Below are 15727 nucleotides of genomic sequence, written 5' to 3'. Positions count from 1 at the left end.
TCAGGAGCCCAGCAGGAAGGGGTGGGTCAGAGCTCTGGAGGCTGAGATGCGATTGGTCGGCTTGAACGCTAGACACTGCTGCAGGACAGAGAGGGAGACTGCTTTATCGAGACTAGTGATAGAAACGACTCATTACCCCAGAAGGAAACGTAAGCAACACATAACACATCATGGAGAAACAATGTTAAGCTTTAGGCATGCTCACAAAGAGAAGGTCATTCTCCTCCTGGCCTAGGGTGGACAGCAGCTGGGTACAGGTGGCACCTGGGGCCAATTTAGAGGAGTAGGAGATGGGACTCTCCACGGGCCAGTCCTCCTCACTGGGGAAACCTATCACCCTGGAGAACAGCCAAACCCACATTTAGACATCATTAACAGTATACCCCACAACCACTAACCACATACATATGGCTGTAATTATTACACGTGTATTACAGTCTTCCAGGACGTAGAGGGACTCTGATACATGAGACTCACTCGAATATTTTCTGGAGCTGTTGTATCTCAGTGTATCCAGAAAACAGTGGTCTGTGGAATTTAAAATGCATGTTATATTTACATACAACAGTGGACGTGTAAAGTGTGTTTCTATAAATTATAGAGATAGTAGAGAAATAATGTATCCATGAACTCTAAAACGCTGGACCCGCATCTGCCATATGGACACAGAGAGCAAACCTTCCCACCCGCTACCTCCCTCTCACCTTCAAAACCACCCAAAAAGCAGCCCCCCCCCCCAAAAAAACGGTGCTCTCTCCGTACCTCAAGAGGAAGAGCTCTGCGAAGATGCAGCCTGCGCTCCACATGTCCACAGAAGTCATGTAGCTGGAGCGAAGCAGAACCTCAGGGGCTCTGTACCACAGGGTCACCACCTGGAGACCAGGGAGGAACATCAGGGAGTCAGGTGGCTGAGCGGTGAGGGAATCGGGCTAGTAATCCGAAGGTTGCCAGTTCGATTCCCGGTCATGCCAACTGACGTTGTGTCCTTGGGCAAGGCACTTCACCCTACTTGCCTCGGGGGAATGTCCCTGTACTTACTGTAAGTCGCTCTGGATAAGAGTGTCTGCCAAATGACTAAATGTAAATGTAAAATGTAATCAGGAAGTTCACTTGGGTGATAAGTTCCTCCGGGCCATCTGACAAAGATATGTTTACAATAAGGTTCACAAATAGGACATTTGATACACTTGTTTGCAGAAATAATACATGTATAGTACAAGTACCCCCACCCCATACGTACTATAACTCATGGGCACTCTTGTCAAGAGATTCACAGGTGGACAAAGACTTACGCAAGGGGTAAGGGAAATGTGATATGTGTAGATCCGCGCCATTCCAAAGTCGGCGATCTTGACTTCCCCACGGCTGCTTATCAGGACGTTGTCTGGCTTCAGGTCACGATGCACCAGCATGTTGGCGTGCAGGAAGTCCAGCCCCTGCAGTAGCTGCCTCATCACATCCTGAAGAAACAACATTTCAAGTCAGGCTTGGTATAGGTTTGTGGAGTCATTTGACATTGTGTGATAGGAAGAGAGCACCACACCTTAATTTTGTCCAGGCTTAGACCAGTGTTGGGAATCTTGGAGAGAAATGTGGACAGGTCCTGATCAATGTACTCAAACACCAGCGTCAGGTCCATGCTCCTGCCCCGCATTACAGCTGACACATCCAACAACCTGTCACAGAAAGGTCATCAAATGAATCAAGTAGTAACTATATCACTTTGGATCAATGCATTATTAATCCATGCATGACCTTATATCCAATCACATTGATTTGCGAACCACGTTAGTACTTAATATTTGATCAAACTTACTTTACAATGTTGGAATGGTTGAAGTACTCGATTTTACGTAAGACGGCAACCTCGCGGATCATGAATGGAGGAATACCACCATCAGGATCTTTTGGGATATTCAACTTCTTTACCGCAACCAGTCGCTGTTGATCGCTCACCTCTCTGGCCTTGTACACTTTTCCATAAGCGCCTTCCCCTATTTCTACGAGTATTTCGTAGTTCTGATTATCACAGCATGTGTTTACGTCCATGACTAGCTGAATGTGCTTATTAGTTGATCTAGTTTGAGAGTTTCCTTTGTCAATATGGATCTTGAACTCTCGTCAGTTCAACAGTTGACAGACCCTTCAGATAATGGTTCTAATAGTAGCTAGCTAGGCCTTTGCAGACAGGATCTCGTTAAAGACAGGATGGCGTTAAAGTCAACACAGAAAAGAGTTATCGTACGCAAACGTCTCTCACCTATTAGTTTTCAAGACACAAAAATAGTTTGAACCAGTTGGATATTAGGGCTCACTAATTAAGTTCAGAGGGCATGTAACATTTAGAAGAATACATGCCTCGTACCCAACCTAGTCAGATCCCTCCGAAATGACATCACATCATCGCTGCATGCATGCACCATCGATGTAAAACGCGTGATGTCCTCGTGTTCGATATGTACCTTATAAAAAATATCCGGGCGCAATGATGTCATCAATGTGTCCTATTAAATTAGAGAAAACATCTGTCTTAAAAATAAAATGTTATGCATTTATTTAACATTTTATTAATTATTTTTCATCAAATAATCTGTACCCACTCAGCCTTATTACATTTACATTTAGTCATTTAGCAGACGCTCTTATCCAGAGCGACTTACAGTAAGTACAGGGACATTCCCCCGAGGCAAGTAGGGTGAAGTGCCTTGCCCAAGGACACAACGTCAGCTGGCATGACCGGGAATCGAACTGGCAACCTTCAGATTACTAGCCCGACTCCCTCACCGCTCAGCCATCTGACTCCCATTTCTTATTAACTATACAAATAAATGCTATATAAAAAGGCATTTAGAGGATTCGCATTATGTTTTATTGACACACGAACACAGTGATTCAGTCTTGCACATGATCCAGTTCCCCTGGTTCTCCCTCCCACACAAGCATAATCACATTTCTGTAAAGGCACGTCAGTGGGGTAGAAAATTACTGCAGTCCGGTCGAAAATATACCATTTAAGAATTAGTCGTAGTCAATCGTAAACCCAGCAGACTCCTGTCCTATCATTAAAAGTGCATTTGATTTCTGAAAGAAACCACCAATAGACAACTTACTTCTTTGACAGTAGACTATAAAAACGAACAAAATGCACTCTAAATGTAACGATTTACAATGTTCTGAGGCTTTCAATTAGCAAGGTCTTTTCAACCAAAGCTTGTATTCTGTTAGTCAATTAATTGGATGTGAAAAGTCCCATTGCAATTGTAACATATTATGTGATGTTATGCTACTGCTACAAATATTACAGGTCAAGATGAGTGAAATAAAATAACAGATTTGATGGCTTGTTATATTGCAAATGTATCTTAAAGTGATTGTGCTGGTTAGTTACACCCAGATTAAATACATGTCATTCCAATCATGCCCTGTCCTCCACCCTCTTCCTCCACTCTCATCCTCTTCACATTCAGTGTTTCATGCAGGTCTTCTGAGGCTACTGACGTCACTGGTTTTACTGCTCTTTCTTCATGTTGTTGGCATTTTTGGTCTTCTTGGCCAGGGCGATGGCGTCGAGGTGCAGGTTACGTTTGAGAATGACAGAACCACAGGTGAGCGCTCCAGCCAGGGCGCCAGCAAAGCCGCACACAAACACATCTTGTCCTGCAAATCAGACGCACACAGACAACTCAGATCCACAGCCATACTGCAGGTCACACTCGCACTCTCTAAAGAGAGGAGCTATAAAACGGTACGTCGAAAAGTCAACACATTTTCAACAGAATCCCGAGACAGCGACTCACCTGTCAGGTAGAGATTCTTCAGTGGAGTCTGGGGTCTCACAGTGGCGTTGAGCTCGGCGCTGAAGCGGGCGGTGCCGTGATCGGCTCCGTAGATCTCCCCACGGGGGGCTCCTATGTAGTGCGTGTTTGTGATGGGGGTCCCAGCATCCACATACTCAATCTACCAGTTTTCAGAGAAACGGAATAGAACCATCAAGACAGATTTCAGCCAGGTAACAGTTCAATTACTGGTAAGGCTCCACTAAAAAAAGGACAGAATAAACCTGACGCTATCGAGGATATTAATGGGAGCAGTTTGAGGCTTTTTACTACCTTGTCCCTGTTGATCTTTGGGAAGACGCCCATCACCACTTCCACGATCGAGTCGATGAATGCCTGCTTCACCTCCTTGTAATCAGCCCCTCGATTGGTCACCTTGTCATCTTTCCACTCCTCAAACCACTCATAGTTGGCAAAGCTGACCAGGCTTAGAGTGGACTTGCCTAACCAAAGACAGAAGCATTGGAGAGCGAGGTTGACGAGGATAGGTTCCCGGGAATAAACATTGAATTAGCACAAAAAGGACATTTAGACATCTTTTTTAGTCATTTAGAAGATGCTCTTATCCAGAGTGACTTACAGTAAGTACAAGGAAGTGCCTTGCCCAAGGACACAACGTCATTATGCACAACCGGCAACCTTACATTACATTTACATTTAGTCATTTAGCAGACGCTCTTATCCAGAGCCACTTACAGTAAGTACAGGGACATTCCCCCGAGGCAAGTAGGGTGAAGTGCCTTGCCCAAGGACACAACGTCAGTTGCATGACCGGGAATCGAACTGGCAACCTTCGGATTACTAGTCCGACTCCCTCACCGCTCAGCCACCTGACTCCTCAGGACACACATACCTGGTGACCTTGACTCCCATGTGGGGTCTTTAGCAGACGGAGAGGCCACAAAGAGGAGAGGTACACTTTGAGCCGACTCCTCTCTCTTTCCCTTCAAGTACGAGTCGACCCTGTAAACAGGGAGGGGTTTGTGTGATGCGATACATCAAATGCATCTTAAAGATTACGACCTTTCTGAAAAGCACTACCATCAACTCAATCCTTATGTTTTAGCACAGCTATATGCTCCCCTAGACACAGGAAAGTGAAAGTTCAACCACAAATGACAAAAATAACGTACAGTTCATCAACGTTGTTCTCTGTGAAGATCCAGTAGTTGTCTGCTTTCAGGCCCAGCTCTTCCTTGGTTCCATCCAATCCCAAGAAGATACTCAGACCTCCCTCTCCATTCTTCATCATACTAAGCTGCTTCTGGATAGCTGCAGGAATCACATAACCAACTATCATTTTACAAAACAGACATTCGCTTCTCGAAGGCTTTATTCTTTACCAATATTGGACTCAGGCAATAGAAAGCCTGTGTGAAATGGACCGCATTCTGTTTCCTTGCATACCCGGGTTAGCCTGGAGCTCTTTGGGCAGCAGCTTCTGGTAGGTGTTGAAGATACCAGCGTTTGAGATGACCATAGGGGCACGTACATGGACCTCCTCTTTGCCCTTGATTACACTTACACCTACAACCCAAGAAAAGCATTGGGAACTGCTTTCTAGAAACAGAACGATCATCACACTCAAACATAACAGGTTTGAGAATACGCTTTAAAAACAGCTCATATTTACCACAAGCTTCATTTGCATCGTTGAACAGAATGCGGTTGACCGGAGCACGGACTAGAACGGCTCCCCCTGCTTTCTCAATGATGGGGATCATGTGGTACCCTAACTCGCTGGCACCTCCTATTGGGTACCAGGCCCCATGGAGGTAGTGGCAGACAAGCAGGCTGTGCATAGAGAAACTGGCATCTTTGGGCATGTTACCTGGCAACGCACAGAATATAGAAATTCAAGACCAAAACCCGTAACACCTCTATATTACTATAGTACTCCATAGTACCAGAACATTTACATGCAGTTCAAACCAAAACTGCAACATTAATGACTTCTATCCACACATCGAAAATGGTGGTGACCGTTTGTTTCTTAACCGCACACTGTACAACCTACCATATGTGCCGAAGATGTAGCTAAAAACGGCTCTGAGGTCCTCGTTTTCAGTCAGTTCATTGACCACCTCTGTTAGACTGCGTGACGCCATTTTAAAGAAGAAAGACAGACGATTGGCTAGGCCTGTGTACACCAAGAACTTAGCCAATGGGAGTGGTACGATCTTCAACAAAACCATGAGCCAAACGCTGCGTCCTGCTTTCTGTGAACAGAAGATACAGACAGGTGTGAAAGTCAGACATGAGACAAAAAAGGTGAAGAGATTATTTATTATTTGGACCCAATCTTTCTACAGGTATCAACAATCAGATTAATTCAGTACCTGTAGGCTGTCTAGTTCTATTCATATGTTACAGGAACCTGATTCATGATGGTTTATTGCAAACTGCTGAGATAAAGTGTAATGTCTCCTTGATCTGATAACATTGTTGGACATTAATGTCCACCCTTACAGACAGATTGCACATTCAGTCTTGATACATCACACATTACGACACTGCTTCCTACTGGGATAATGGTGACACAACAGCATCGGACCACAGACTGTGACCTTCATGCCAAAGTACAGTTAGATATGAAGGAAGTAAAGATTTTTAGCAGACATGAGTCACTATCAGCATTCCAACTGCCAATAAAGCTCATAGTCCTGTTGGAAGCCTCAGTATTGATTAGGTTCACCGAATAAATCAGAAAACTCTCTTCAGCTAAACTTATCTGATCATGATGTACCAACACACCTTGACTAGTCTCATGTACTCATCGATGGCCTTCTCTTCCCCTGGAAAGCACTTCTTTAGCTCTTGAGGGAAGCGGTCCCTGCCACTGTAGATAGGGTAGACGCGCCTATTGTCAGCTGGGCCAATTACCACCTGGTCAAACGGGTTTTCCAGGGGCTCCCATTGCAGCTGGCCATTGGTCAGCTGGTCCAGCATGCAGCGGAAAGGCTTGTGCTCCAACAGGTCACCAATATAGTGGATACCTGTGTGGGGAAGACAGCGTTGGAACAGCGATAGTGTTAGCGTGGTCAGAGCAAGACAGTGACTGGACTAGATGAAAGGCTTATGCAACCTAAACACAGCCATTCTAGTAACCTTAACAATGATATCTGATACTATAACATCCCAGAGTGGGAATAACCGAATCTTCACAATCAGTCATCTTCTGATTCTTAAGATCTGTTGTAAATCGCAGGGCAGGTGCCATTATGTCTTACCGACGTCAAACTCAAAGCCTTTCTCTGTGAACGTGTGACAGCAGCCTCCAGCCCTGTCATGCTGTTCCAGGACCAGGACTCTCTTCCCAACCTTAGCGAGCATCACTGCCAGCCCAAGACCCCCTATTCCACTGCCAATGATAATGGCATCTAGGTTCTCTGGTACTTTGTTAATTAAGAAACCTGAAAAAGAGGAAATAATTCACAGCAATAGTATTCAGATTTCATTCATCACGTGGTGACAGCTAATGGTTAGAAGTTAAGCTAAGTGTTACATCGTAAGTAAATCGGATTTTTTACATTTACATTTTACATTTACATTTAGCAGACGCTCTTATCCAGAGCGACTTACAGTAAGTACAGGGACATTCCCCCGAGGCAAGTAGGGTGAAGTGCCTTGCCCAAGGACACAACGTCAGTTGGCATGACCGGGAATCGAACTGGCAACCTTCGGATTACTAACCCGACTCCCTCACCGCTCAGCCAACTGACTCCATTTTATAAATTAAGTTTATTTACCAGAAATAAATACTTAGGGTGCAACAGGTAAAATACGTCTCTAGATAAAACATTTGAGCAGATCCAAATGTTTGAATTGTTTTGAATACTGTCACTTTACCTTGTTTAAGAACTTTATTTTTCTCCTTTTTGTCAGTGACCAGTGGTTTCAGCGGTTCACGCGTATCGATATCGAAAGGATTCGGTCCTGATGTTCCAAATGCATATTTTAAAAGGAATGCAACAAGGCCTGCACAAATTACAGCTACGGCGATCCACATTGTGCATGAGGTCGTCCACCGACTAAACTATGCCAAAGGGTAATCCACTTCCTCGTTGTACTGTAGTAGGAAGGACGTCAATCTACAGTACAAGCCAGTTCAACTCCATCCATGCTTGACTGACAACAAACTCAGCCAATTGCAGATATCGTTCGTACCACGTCAGGCAAATTCATCCAAACAGTCAGCTGATGAACACGCCCACCTAAAGTCCAGGGGAAAACGCCCACTTAAAATCACACGGACTAACACAGCCATTATTTTCGCTCCAGGGGAAGTATAAGACAATAATATAAATAAAATACGTGAACTCCCAACTTTTATCCGGGATATAGGTCTACTCGAAACCACTGCAACTACTAATACTAATAATTCGGAGCACTTCCCTTAAAAACAGAGGCATAATGCTACAGCTAAAGGATTGTGTCACTGTTAAAAACAGGAGTCATCATTGTTTCCATTGTAGTGCTTCTTGGTCCACAATAAGCCTTGTTTCTGAACAAGAAAGACACCATTATCTACATAAAGATAATGAAACTTAGAAAGCAGAGACCACATCATGTTTTCTTAGAACAATGACTATTTAAACCCATATTCCCAGTGTGACTCCAAACATTAGCTGAATCTTGAACCTAACACCCTGTCCTAACTGGATGCGACGTGACAGGACACGATGTTAGACACATCTTTGGGTTAAACAACCTGAGGACACAAGCAGTAAATATAATCATAAGAAAGCCATCATGTCGAATAGCATCACAAAAACCATGCCAAAAACTTCATGGCAACTTCTATATTTTATTTTGCACAAAATCACCTGCATCATAAAACAATGATACCCGTTTTTCCACATCAGTTTGCATTTCCAACTAACACTCAACTTTAAGAGACACTTTATCTGGTCCCCTCCCCAACATTTGAAATCTAGTAGTTTTATTAAGTTTCTCCTGTTCTCCACTCAAGATATTCCCATTCATATCCAGTTTATAAACTGTTTCTATTCAGAGCCAACCCCAATTTGCTGTCTGCCATGTATAAAATATAATAAAAACAGTCAAAACCTGTTATTGTTTTATTTTCTTCAGAACAGGGCTTTTCTGTAAGTGTAAGAAGCCGGATAGTGGGTCACATAAGTTAGTACAGATGGGAAAAAGCATTCAAAAAGATGAAGGCCAACTCTCTTAGTTCAGTCAGTCAGGGGTGCTGAATCAACACCACAAAACCTATTTACGTAGAAAAAGGAGGGATTGATGGCAAATCTGCAGGTTCAAGCTTTAACTGAAAGAGGAAACCGATTCGAAACAGAAGCCCTTGTCTCAAATCCTCTTTTGGATATCATCTTACACCTTCTGTATTTTCCCCGTTGCTTTTGAAATCTTTTTTGATTGTTTTTATTTTTCTTTAAAATTTGATGACAGATTATTACTGCAAAAGCCGTTTCCATTGGGAGTGGAAAAAGAAAAAATGTTAGATTCAAGAGTATTAGCATTACTTTGCTGTATTCACATTTATGTTTTGTGGGTACACAAATATGTAGGTGGTAAATAGTAAGTGTTCTGGCCTGTGTATTTGTGTGTTTGCACCTGGTACAATCATGACAGCCTTTCAAATGTTGTACAGCTGTCTGAGATGGTAACTACAATGGCTTAAGGTCCATGTGATGGGAGGGAGAGAGAGTGTGAGGGAGAACCATCTCCCCCCACCTCCCTGCCTGGCAGCAGTAGTGCAGGTCAAAGTTCAAAAGGTCATAAAGTAAAAATGGGCGGTGGGGTTCCTCTCCTGGAGCAGGAGGGCCATCAGGCCGTCGGTCGGGCGTTCAGTGCGTTGGTGTGGTATCCTGGCCTAACTGGGACACTTTGCACTGGGATGCAGACGGGGATGTCACTGCAGTACCAAGCCAACCTGGAGAACGAGGGAAGGGTGAGCACAGTGTTGTACGCCATATCATCACAGTGTTGTACGCCATATCATCACAGTGTTGTACGCCATATCATCACAGTGTTGTACGCCATATCATCACAGTGTTGTACGCCATATCATCACAGTGTTGTACGCCATATCATCACAGTGCTGTACGCCATATCATCACAGTGTTGTACGCCATATCATCACAGTGTTGTACGCCATATCATCACAGTGTTGTACGCCATATCATCACAGTGTTGTACGCCATATCATCAAAAGCCAATCTACAGTCGAAGATACAACATCTTTAAGTATAAGATAATGAAGCATCAATGACAATATACCTTGTCTGACCCCATGCTGGGACACTTCCAATTGTACAGATAATACTGCAGATTTCCATCTCCAATACCAAACTTAAGCTTTTCCAGGAAAGTCTTATTCTCCATCATGTCCAGTGCATTGAAGACGTCAAACCCTTTCTGTGTGTTGAGAACATCGAACATAAGAGCGGTGAGAAAGAGCATGACAGTGAGAGGAAGAAGAGATACAATCCGTAAACGTCAAAAAGGGAAACATAACTATTCTCACTATACTCAGAGAGTCAGGTGGCTGAGCGGTTAGGGAATCGGGCTAGTAATCAGAAGGTTGCTGGTTCGATCCCCGGCTCTGCTAATGACATTGTGTCCTTGGGCAAGGCACTTCACCCTACTTGCCTCGGGGGGGGGAATGTCCCTGTACTTACAGTAAATTGCTCTGGATAAGAGCGTCTGCTAAATGACTAAATGTAAAATGTACTTGCGGGCGAACTTACCGACTTGGCCAGAATGAGTGCGTCCGACATGAGGTCCAGCAGGGGGGTGCAGGTGTGCACATTGTAAAAGGAGTAGGCGGCCTTCAGGCTGTGGTGGACTGGATGGTTCATGATGGTGGAGGGAAGTGTGTAGAAGCTCAAGAAGTCAGTCACCTTTCCTCCAGAGTTCTATTGAGGGAGAGATGAGGAAGCACAAACCACATTCATTTTTTTGCTCCACACATTCTTGTTCAGGTAACTCTGGTAACGGTTATAACTCAGCCACGAGAAGGACTCTGATCCTGTATGATGGGTGGAGATCTCTACCTCCACCAAGTAGGTGTCTATGATGTTCTCCTGAGGCAGCAGCCAGTGCTCCACCTCCTCCGGGCTCATGGTGGGGGCCAGGTGGAACTGGCTCAGGTACCCCAGCAGCAGACGATGCACCGCAGGCACATCTTTCCTGGTCATTGGTCGCAAGCCCGATGTCTTTGGAGCCTGAAGGGAGTTTATAAACAGGATGGGTCAGCTAAACCTTGTTGACTGCCACCTCTTTGGTTTTGATGCTGTGCAAACGGAAGCCCCTAGATGGTGCCGTACCTCAGGAAGACGGTACAGCTTCATGGTACGCTGCATTGTCATGTTCCGGCTCAGGTGAGAAAATTTCACCTCGATCAGCTTGCGAGGGTTCAAGGAACGGTGCCAGTACCTACAGGAGTAATGCAAAGTGTTAATACGGTCATCTCCTGAGATTTACATTTACATTTAGTCATTTAGCAGACGCTCTTATCCAGAGCGACTTACAGTAACACAGGGACATTCCCCCTGAGGCAAGTAGGGTGAAGTGCCTTGCCCAAGGACACACCGTCATTTGGCACAGCCGGGAACCGAACCGGTAACCTTCAGATTACTAGCCCAACTCCCTTACCGCTCAGCCACCTGACTCCCTAGATGCATTATGTGATTATGTTTGTGTGTATGTGTGTATTTGACCCACCTGCAGGTACCCACAGGTTTGGGCAGCACTACTCCAGCAGTGTAGACAGCCTGGAAAATGCCCTCTAGATTGACACGTCTGGTGATCTCTCTGATCAGAACAGGCGCTACCCGCTTCGCGCGCAGCTTCTTGTGGACACAAAGGAAGTTGATCTCCACCATTTTCTTTTCCCTTAACCACAGATAACAGTTCAGAGTCAATATCATTTCTGCCATGCATTCATGTATGTGTGTATCTGTGTGCGTGTATATGAACATGCCGTAACATCGTTAACCATTTTGCATGTACGTTCAGAACGTCCAAAAGGAGTCCCCAACACGAGTTATTCAGTTCGGTTGTAATACAATGTCACCAATTGTCAAGACCAAAAAAAAAGAGACAATAAATAAATGTACATACTGTACTAGTGGTGTCATTCGCAATTACATGGACTCTTATTGTTGCGTCACTGTAGCCTTAGCCACACTGTAGTTTCTTACATGTCATAAATGCGGATCTTGGCAGGGATGGCACTGATGAATCCCACAAGCTTCTGGTTGGAGTTCACTCTCACCCCACAGTGCCACTGAGGCAGCCAGCCAGGAGGACGCAGAGCCCTAGGAGAGACAGGCATGAGCTACACTTAATCATAGGTGTAGTGGGAAAAAAATCGATTCACATTTGAATCGTGATTCAGTCTGCTAGCGACTCTGCTAGCGATTTAGAACAAAAGATTCCAACCCCTACTTATTCACATCTGTTGCTAGTTACTAGGTAAGTGCACTAATAACGTACAGGCTACAAGTGACTTGTAGTACACTGATGTGTATAATAAACCTACAATGAGCTTTTCTAAGGTAGCATATACCACAATGACATATATATCTTTATGACTCACATCGATTAAAGGGAAATGTTCAAGTGGCATGAGCAATAGAGGTAAATTAATTACCAGAGCAGGAACTCAGGAGAGTAGTCGAATCGGAACATATTGTCATCGTCTTCCACGTAGTTCTCATTCAGAAGGGTGTACAGTTCCTTCAACTGAAATCGGGCAGAAAAAGTCCATTCATCAGGCATGAAGGTCAGAATTGAATGCGTTGGATGGATGAATTGGCTGAATTGGTTATGTTCTAGGTTCAGTAGTCTGTGAGGTGAGGTGAGGAAAGACTGGCTGGTTGAATGTCTTAACATCTGTTGTGTGTTCTTACCACTGCAGGGTTTCCCAGGTCGAGAGCGTCCCAGGTGAAGCCTTGTGGAAGGCTGTAGGGCTCCTCCCGGATGATGTCTTTGTCAGGCTCGATAGAGCCATGTGATGTCACCATCTCCCCTAGAGGGATGAGAACAGTCACAGAGAGGGATCATTTGGAAGCCGGATGGCTGAGCGGTTAGGGAATCGGGCTAGTAATCAGAAGGTTGCCGGTTCGATTCCCCAGCCATGCAAAATTACGTTGTGTCCTTGGGCAAGGCACTTCACCCTACTTGCCTCAGGGGAATGTCCCTGCTCTTACTGTAGTTTGCTCTGGATAAGAGCGTCTGCTAAATGACTAAATGTCAATTTGAGGGTTTCCAAAAACCATTCTGTGTCTACATGCCCCTGCATGTCCTGTGTTATACCTAGCTTCGGGACCGGCTGTGTGTCCCAGAACTGGTAGCTCCTCCGGGTAGCCTCCTCCATGGTTTTGGCAGGGCCAGGACCCACAGAGAATAGTTCAATGGCCTTCTGGATCTCTTGCAGTTTATCAGCTGGCAGTGAGTTCACCTGTACAGAGACAAAAAGTGAATTTGAAACGTATTGCTGACATGCACATAGACACATACAAAATGCAGATACACTACATTCTGTCTCTCTCTCTCCCCACTCACCTGCCATTCTATCAGTGTCGGTGTTTTAGCAACTCTCTCAAGGGAAAACGGCATAATCCCGCCCCACCTACCTTGGCTAGGGGATCCTGTGCTGCCTCTTGGACTCCAGACTTGTCCTTTTTCTTTCTCTGTCTCTTCTTCTTCTTCTTGGCACCACTGTCGTCCCCCAGTCCCTTTTCACTGTGACAGAAGAGAAAACATTCGAATCAGACCACTAGACACCACTAGGGAGTCAGATGGCTGAGCGGTGAGGGAGTCAGGCTAGTAATCTGAAGGTTGCCAGTTCGATTCCCGGTCATGCCAACTGACATTGTGTAGGCTTCACCTTGGGCAAGGCACTTCACCCTACTTGCCTCGGGGGAATGTCCCTGTACTTACTGTAAGTCGCTCTGGATAAGAGCGTCTGCTAAATGACTAAATGTAAATGTAAAATGTAGACAGGGACTGGAGTGTGCCAAAGTCTTTGGTTGAGTACATCGTCCACGAGTAGAGAACAAACACAAGCATTTTCACCCTTACAATCCAAAGCAGTTCACATTAGTTAAGAAGCAGACATGAGACAAAACGAGGTGTGGGACATGTAGGGTCCATCACCGACAGAATTCAGACCTATTTGTGTCAAGTATACATAATTCTATAATAACACTGTGTCACTGCCTCCTTAATTCTCTTCAGCCTAGTCTAAGGCTGGGCACTGAACACAAGATGAACCCCCCACCCACCCCCACCCACCCTTGAAGGCCATCTCATTGGATGAGAGAGACTACATACTTACAGAGGAATACAGGATAATCCCATTAGTGTCCAAGAGGGGAGAGAGGCTAGGCACTGGCTTGTATTTGTAACACCAGGACAGATGGTGAATCACATGACCAAAGTGAAGTGTGTGTGTATGTATGCGTCTATGTTCAGTGATCACCAAGAACAATAGATGACAAAGCCCTCAATGGTTTGTTCACCATGCTTCCATTCTAGTAACCATCTAGAAGCATTCTGTTTTCCAGGCACCCTACCTGTATATGTGTGTGTGAGTGTGTGTGCGTGTGTATGCATTAAGGTAAACTGTGAGATTTATTTTTATTTTTATCTTACTGTTCTGGATTCTACAGCTCAATAAAATCCATCTAAAATGGATTTCTTATTGATTTCATAAAAGCTATTAATGGTTTTCAAATGAACAACTGTGTACTCGAAAGTAAAATTATAACAAATGTATAAAGCATAGCTCCATGTGACCTTGAGACATGAAATCAAAACCTCGCAAGCGGGAGATGAGTATGGAGACGCCTTCATGAAGATGCTGGAAGCATACACTGCCCATGACTGGGTCATTATACTGTCTGTGAAATGAGGCCTGCACAAAACAATACTAAATAAGCTGGCTTCTTCCTTTTATTCATAATAGCTCAAAGATGCTATAGATTTCCTTTAGTCACTTGTTTGCTCATTTTTGCTTTAATTGTCCCACGACTTCGTTAGTGATGAGCAAATTCGCCAGCTAACGACTGTGTCGACACTTTATATTAAATGGCTACAGAAATGACAGCATTAATTGCTACCAGTGCGACACCGTGGCTATATCCTTGTCAGTTATGTTTAAATAACATAATTCCAACCTAACATTTCACTGTAGTACACATTTTTTGTCTATGCAGTGAATGCATGCATATTTCGACAATTCGTTCATCTTTTCGTTTCTATCTCCATACCTTACGACGCGTCAGGGTAAAATGAAAGAAAATGAAGACCCGCCCATACCAGGAACAGCATCGAATTAGGTCCAATCAGAGCAGAATGTCAGTAAACTGTCAACCTTTAGTACCAATGAAGTAAAAGCAAGTGGGTGGGATTATTAGGAGCAATGAGTTTCTATAGCATGACTGATCTTGCTTGCACTGTTAGCAAGCTGTCAAACGAGCGCAGGAACACTGCAAAAATACTACTATTCTTTAAAAATAAGTCTGCGCCCTCACCCGTCATCAAAGTGGTGCTCTTCATTTTCACAATCGCTGCAATGTCCATGGTCTTCTTCTACCTGCTCCTCTTTCTCCGGCTTCGGTGCTGTCTCATTCTCATCCGCCATCTTCATCTAGGAAGTGAGGAACTACCGCGTGCACTCAACGCCTCAAAACACCCCCCGATACTATTGGCCAACTGTCGTGGTGCTCCTTGGGTCCTGTAGTCATCCCAAAAACTAACGACTCTGACAAGTCTGTGTCTACGTGCTTGAGTCAAGAAGAATATGCGTTCTACGTTTTAGTAGATCAGTCATAATTTCCTTACCCAATCTCCCATTACTTCTCTTCACAAAATCACTAACCTGATCCACCAATTATAACACT

The 15727-nt window shown here is 44.5% G+C and overlaps 3 protein-coding genes across 3 annotated transcripts; all 3 read right to left on the bottom strand.

Annotated features, from left to right (window-relative positions):
• Positions 1 to 2049, bottom strand: cdk21 (cyclin-dependent kinase 21). Its single transcript, XM_067233179.1, has 7 exons — positions 1817 to 2049; positions 1544 to 1676; positions 1293 to 1460; positions 763 to 872; positions 478 to 528; positions 206 to 338; positions 1 to 78 (listed from the first exon to the last, which is right to left on the bottom strand). Exons 1-7 carry the CDS (start codon positions 2047 to 2049, stop codon positions 1 to 3), a joined length of 906 nt encoding a protein of 301 aa, XP_067089280.1.
• An 807-nt stretch (positions 2050 to 2856) lies between these two features.
• On the bottom strand, positions 2857 to 7893 carry retsat.2 (retinol saturase, tandem duplicate 2). Its single transcript, XM_067232555.1, has 11 exons — positions 7686 to 7893; positions 7067 to 7249; positions 6591 to 6832; positions 5854 to 6055; positions 5470 to 5667; positions 5244 to 5363; positions 4970 to 5108; positions 4690 to 4799; positions 4110 to 4279; positions 3798 to 3957; positions 2857 to 3657 (listed from the first exon to the last, which is right to left on the bottom strand). Exons 1-11 carry the CDS (start codon positions 7843 to 7845, stop codon positions 3509 to 3511), a joined length of 1833 nt encoding a protein of 610 aa, XP_067088656.1. The 5' UTR covers positions 7846 to 7893; the 3' UTR covers positions 2857 to 3508.
• A 1011-nt stretch (positions 7894 to 8904) lies between these two features.
• Positions 8905 to 15474, bottom strand: nmt1a (N-myristoyltransferase 1a). Its single transcript, XM_067232556.1, has 12 exons — positions 15359 to 15474; positions 13457 to 13565; positions 13137 to 13281; positions 12731 to 12849; positions 12472 to 12563; positions 12020 to 12136; positions 11541 to 11711; positions 11144 to 11252; positions 10871 to 11041; positions 10565 to 10732; positions 10095 to 10232; positions 8905 to 9747 (listed from the first exon to the last, which is right to left on the bottom strand). Exons 1-12 carry the CDS (start codon positions 15472 to 15474, stop codon positions 9727 to 9729), a joined length of 1476 nt encoding a protein of 491 aa, XP_067088657.1. The 3' UTR covers positions 8905 to 9726.
• Between the last annotated feature and the right edge of the window lie 253 nt (positions 15475 to 15727).

Source organism: Osmerus mordax, chromosome 3, assembly GCF_038355195.1.
Source record: "Osmerus mordax isolate fOsmMor3 chromosome 3, fOsmMor3.pri, whole genome shotgun sequence".
NCBI classification, from domain to species: Eukaryota; Metazoa; Chordata; class Actinopteri; order Osmeriformes; family Osmeridae; genus Osmerus; species Osmerus mordax.
The sequence above is the reverse complement of the archived record's forward strand: the minus strand, read 5'-3'. Positions and strand labels throughout refer to the sequence as shown.